At 40.0% G+C, this 3,330-nt stretch overlaps 1 protein-coding gene across 1 annotated transcript; it reads right to left on the reverse strand.

The window, feature by feature from the left end:
• Positions 1–213: 213 nt before the first annotated feature.
• Positions 214–1,070, reverse strand: LOC143271091 (uncharacterized). The gene has a single exon (XM_076562962.1). The coding sequence runs from the start codon at positions 1,068–1,070 to the stop codon at positions 327–329; it is 744 nt and encodes a 247-aa protein (XP_076419077.1). The 3' UTR covers positions 214–326.
• Between the last annotated feature and the right edge of the window lie 2,260 nt (positions 1,071–3,330).

The raw sequence follows: 3,330 nt of genomic DNA on the forward strand, positions 1-3,330 counted from the left end.
GAGGTATCAGCTTACATACAAAGCTTCTTTCACCTTGTATATATCATGTTTATTTAAGCAACTTACATTTCACCAGTACTCTTGCCTGCTGCTGCTTGTTGGCAGCATCCAAAGACATGATCATCACCCACAGAGGTTAGAATGAGAAAACATTTAAAGAAAGGAGTGTATTTGACAGGAAGGGAGGATATACAATTTAGACAAATCCCAGAAACCAAGTTGATATTTTATTTGGAATGAGTTGGTGATTACATAGTACTGTGTGAAAATGGGCAATTTCTTCAAGGATTCTCCTGGTAAATGTTACAAATGCCAAAGCCCTCACTTCAGGCCTTGTGCTCAGCCCGTTTGGAAACACATGGTGCCTTCACTTGACTCTGCATTTTCAAGGAGATCGTCTCATAGAGGAACAAAATAAAACCAAAGAGTGACATCGTGGCTGTCAGGACACCCATTGGGAACACATTTGTGCAGTGTTTCTTTATAATGTCTTCTTTCTTTACGGGAAAGTCAGGTGGAAAGTCAAGTGTGGTTTGCCCATACATGTCTACGAGGTGGTTCAAGGTCACAGTAACAAGTGTTAAAAGGCTACTCACAGCCAAAAATATGGCAGACATCTTGTAGCAAAACAGCTGTATCTCAATGAATGGGTCTTCCATGCAGCTGATCTTAATGGCCACTAAAGTGAAAATCAGTACTAGGATTTTCATCGATATGGCCCATGCTATCAGGACTTGTAAATACTGAAATTCCGATGACTTGTTCCATGTTTCATTGATAGGGGTGTGAACCAACATCCTGGTCATAGATCCAGAGATGTTAAAGTCCTGAGTGTAATAAGCTTCCCAGAGTCCAATTGACACAAATTGCACAAGCTTGTTGTTAAATTCCCACAGGCACCAGCATTGGCTATTTGCAAGGATGATTTCAAATACCAAAGCTGATGTACTGCAAATCAGGCCACTGAACTTGAAGATGTACTCCTTCATGTTGGCAAATCTGAAGAAGGCATCAAAGAAGAAAAGAGTCAGTGAGAATATAAGGGAAGGCAGAAAAACAGAAGGAGTCATGTCTCAGAGAGCACTGAGCTCTCATACCTTTTCCCTGTTGTCACATGGAGATATTTCAGTGGTCTATGTGCAGATTACTATTCTGAACATTGTAGATAATAGTAAGAGAAGCTTGGAGATCCATGAGTATAGTGGGAATAGCTACTTTATGATATTTTGGACAACAATTTCATAATATCCATCAAATGCTGATATGTTCATATTTGTTGACCAGGTGTTTCAATGCTTGGAATTGACAGTGAGATGGGGGTTGGCAATATCACACCAAGGTCATGTTTATTCACCTGTGTTTGTAATATAGGAATATTATGAATAATGTAAATGAGGGTAATAAACAAAAGAATGCTCAAATTAATTATCACTTCTAAAAAAATGTGATAAAATTTCTCATGACTATTAAAAAAGGAAGTAACCTACATGGCCTGCTGAAATTAAAAAATGAAAACTATAATTCACATGGTATATCCAATCATGTGAGAATGCCATTCATACTGCGTACATGTGTACACCAGTATATACACATATGTGTATACATATGCATATATTTATTCACAAATGTATATTAACCCAAAAGACATACACCAAATAAAGAACTCTCAGTAGATCAATGGAATAGTGTACACTGTCCTTCTTATTAGTATTTTCTGAAATGTAATTATTACTAAAAAACCAAGAACCACGTATATCTCATAGTTAAAGCTAGATTGAAAATGACTTTCAAGACATGTAGGTATTTGGGATGGGGATATAGCTTAGAGTTTTAGTGATCATCTAAGATGAATAAGACTCTGAACTCATTCCTCAGTATAAGAAAACTAAAATCTCTGTGTAAAATATGAGGTTTCATGGATATTTCCATCATTTGCTCTTCACATACTCAAATATCTTCTCTGAACATAAAACTAAGACTCCCCATGGCCAGGCTCCCCTACCCCCTATCGGACCCTGCAATCTACAAGACCCAAGCCCTACTCCAATACCCATGTGCCTGGGATCCCAGTAACTTCCTGAGACAAGGAATCTTCCAGCTCACATTGGACCAAGAGGTGAGTGACTCCCCTCCCTCCCAGAGAGTCCTGCCTCTGGAACCCACGCCCTGGGAAACAAAGAGTCCCCAAGAACCCCTAGACAACTCCTCCCCAGTTCCTGGCTAGCAGGGAAAATTTCCTTGGGCCAGGTTTCTCCACTAATACCCCCTTCAGACCCTTCAGTCTAAAACCCAAACACTACTCAATACCCATCTGCCTACAACCCCAGCAACTTGCTGAGACAAGGAATCCACCAGCTCTCATTGGATCAATGGTGGCTTCTTGAGACACAGATTCTGCCAGTTCTCACTGAACCAAGGGCGGCTTCCTAAGACACAGATTCCATCAGCTCTGACTATACAAAAAGCCCTGAGAAGACCAAGAACAACTAGATGAGTCACAGAATCAGCTAGCTTGCATTGGGCCAAGTGTACTCCCTGATATTTAGAATCTGCCAGCTCCAATTAGACAAAGAGTTAAGACTGGACACAAAGGGACCCCCTGAGTCACAGACACAAAAAGCACAGAGTGGACCAATAGCAGCTTGCTCAGACACAGGCACCTCTTGCACCTATTAGAGGAAGAGATGGGTAGATTTCAATGCAAAAATACATACAACAACATAAAGAACAATATGGCATCAACCGAACCTAGCCCTCTTCTAACAGTAAGACCTAACATAATAATGTAGAACAATCAGAAGAAAATGACCTTAAAAATAGCTTCATGAAGATGATAGAGGCCTTTCAAGAAAAAATGAAAAATTCCCTAAAAGGAATTGAGGAAAAGACAAACAAAAAATTGGAAGAAATCAATACAGAAATAGAGGAAAAGGCAAATGAAAAATAGGAGGAAATCAATAAATCCCTTAAAGAAAGGCAAGAAAACCATGAAAAAGCAATTAAACATGTGAAGGAAACAGTTCAAAACTTGAAAAGGGAAATAGAAACAATGAAGAAGACACAAACAGAGGGAATGCTGGAAATAGAAAATATGAGTAAACAAACAGGAAACACAGATGCAAGTAACCAGCAGAATTCAAGAGATGAAAGAGAGAATCTCTGGTGTAGTGGATACAATAGAGGAAATAAATTAATCAGTCAAAGAAAATACCAGAGGCCCGGTTGTGGCAGTGGCTGTCAGAGACAGACAGGCCCAGCAGGCTGGCAAAGACATACAGACCCTGTGGCGGCCCACAGAGACAGAGAGGCCTGGTTGCAGCCCACAGAGAA

This window comes from Peromyscus maniculatus, chromosome X (genome assembly GCF_049852395.1).
Source record: "Peromyscus maniculatus bairdii isolate BWxNUB_F1_BW_parent chromosome X, HU_Pman_BW_mat_3.1, whole genome shotgun sequence".
In the NCBI taxonomy this organism is placed as follows: domain Eukaryota; kingdom Metazoa; phylum Chordata; class Mammalia; order Rodentia; family Cricetidae; genus Peromyscus; species Peromyscus maniculatus.

What these genes read in the sequence shown, in the direction of transcription:
- LOC143271091 (XM_076562962.1), bottom strand. Translation starts at nt 1,070, where the DNA reads ATGACTCCTTCTGTTTTTCTGCCTTCCCTTATATTCTCACTGACTCTT.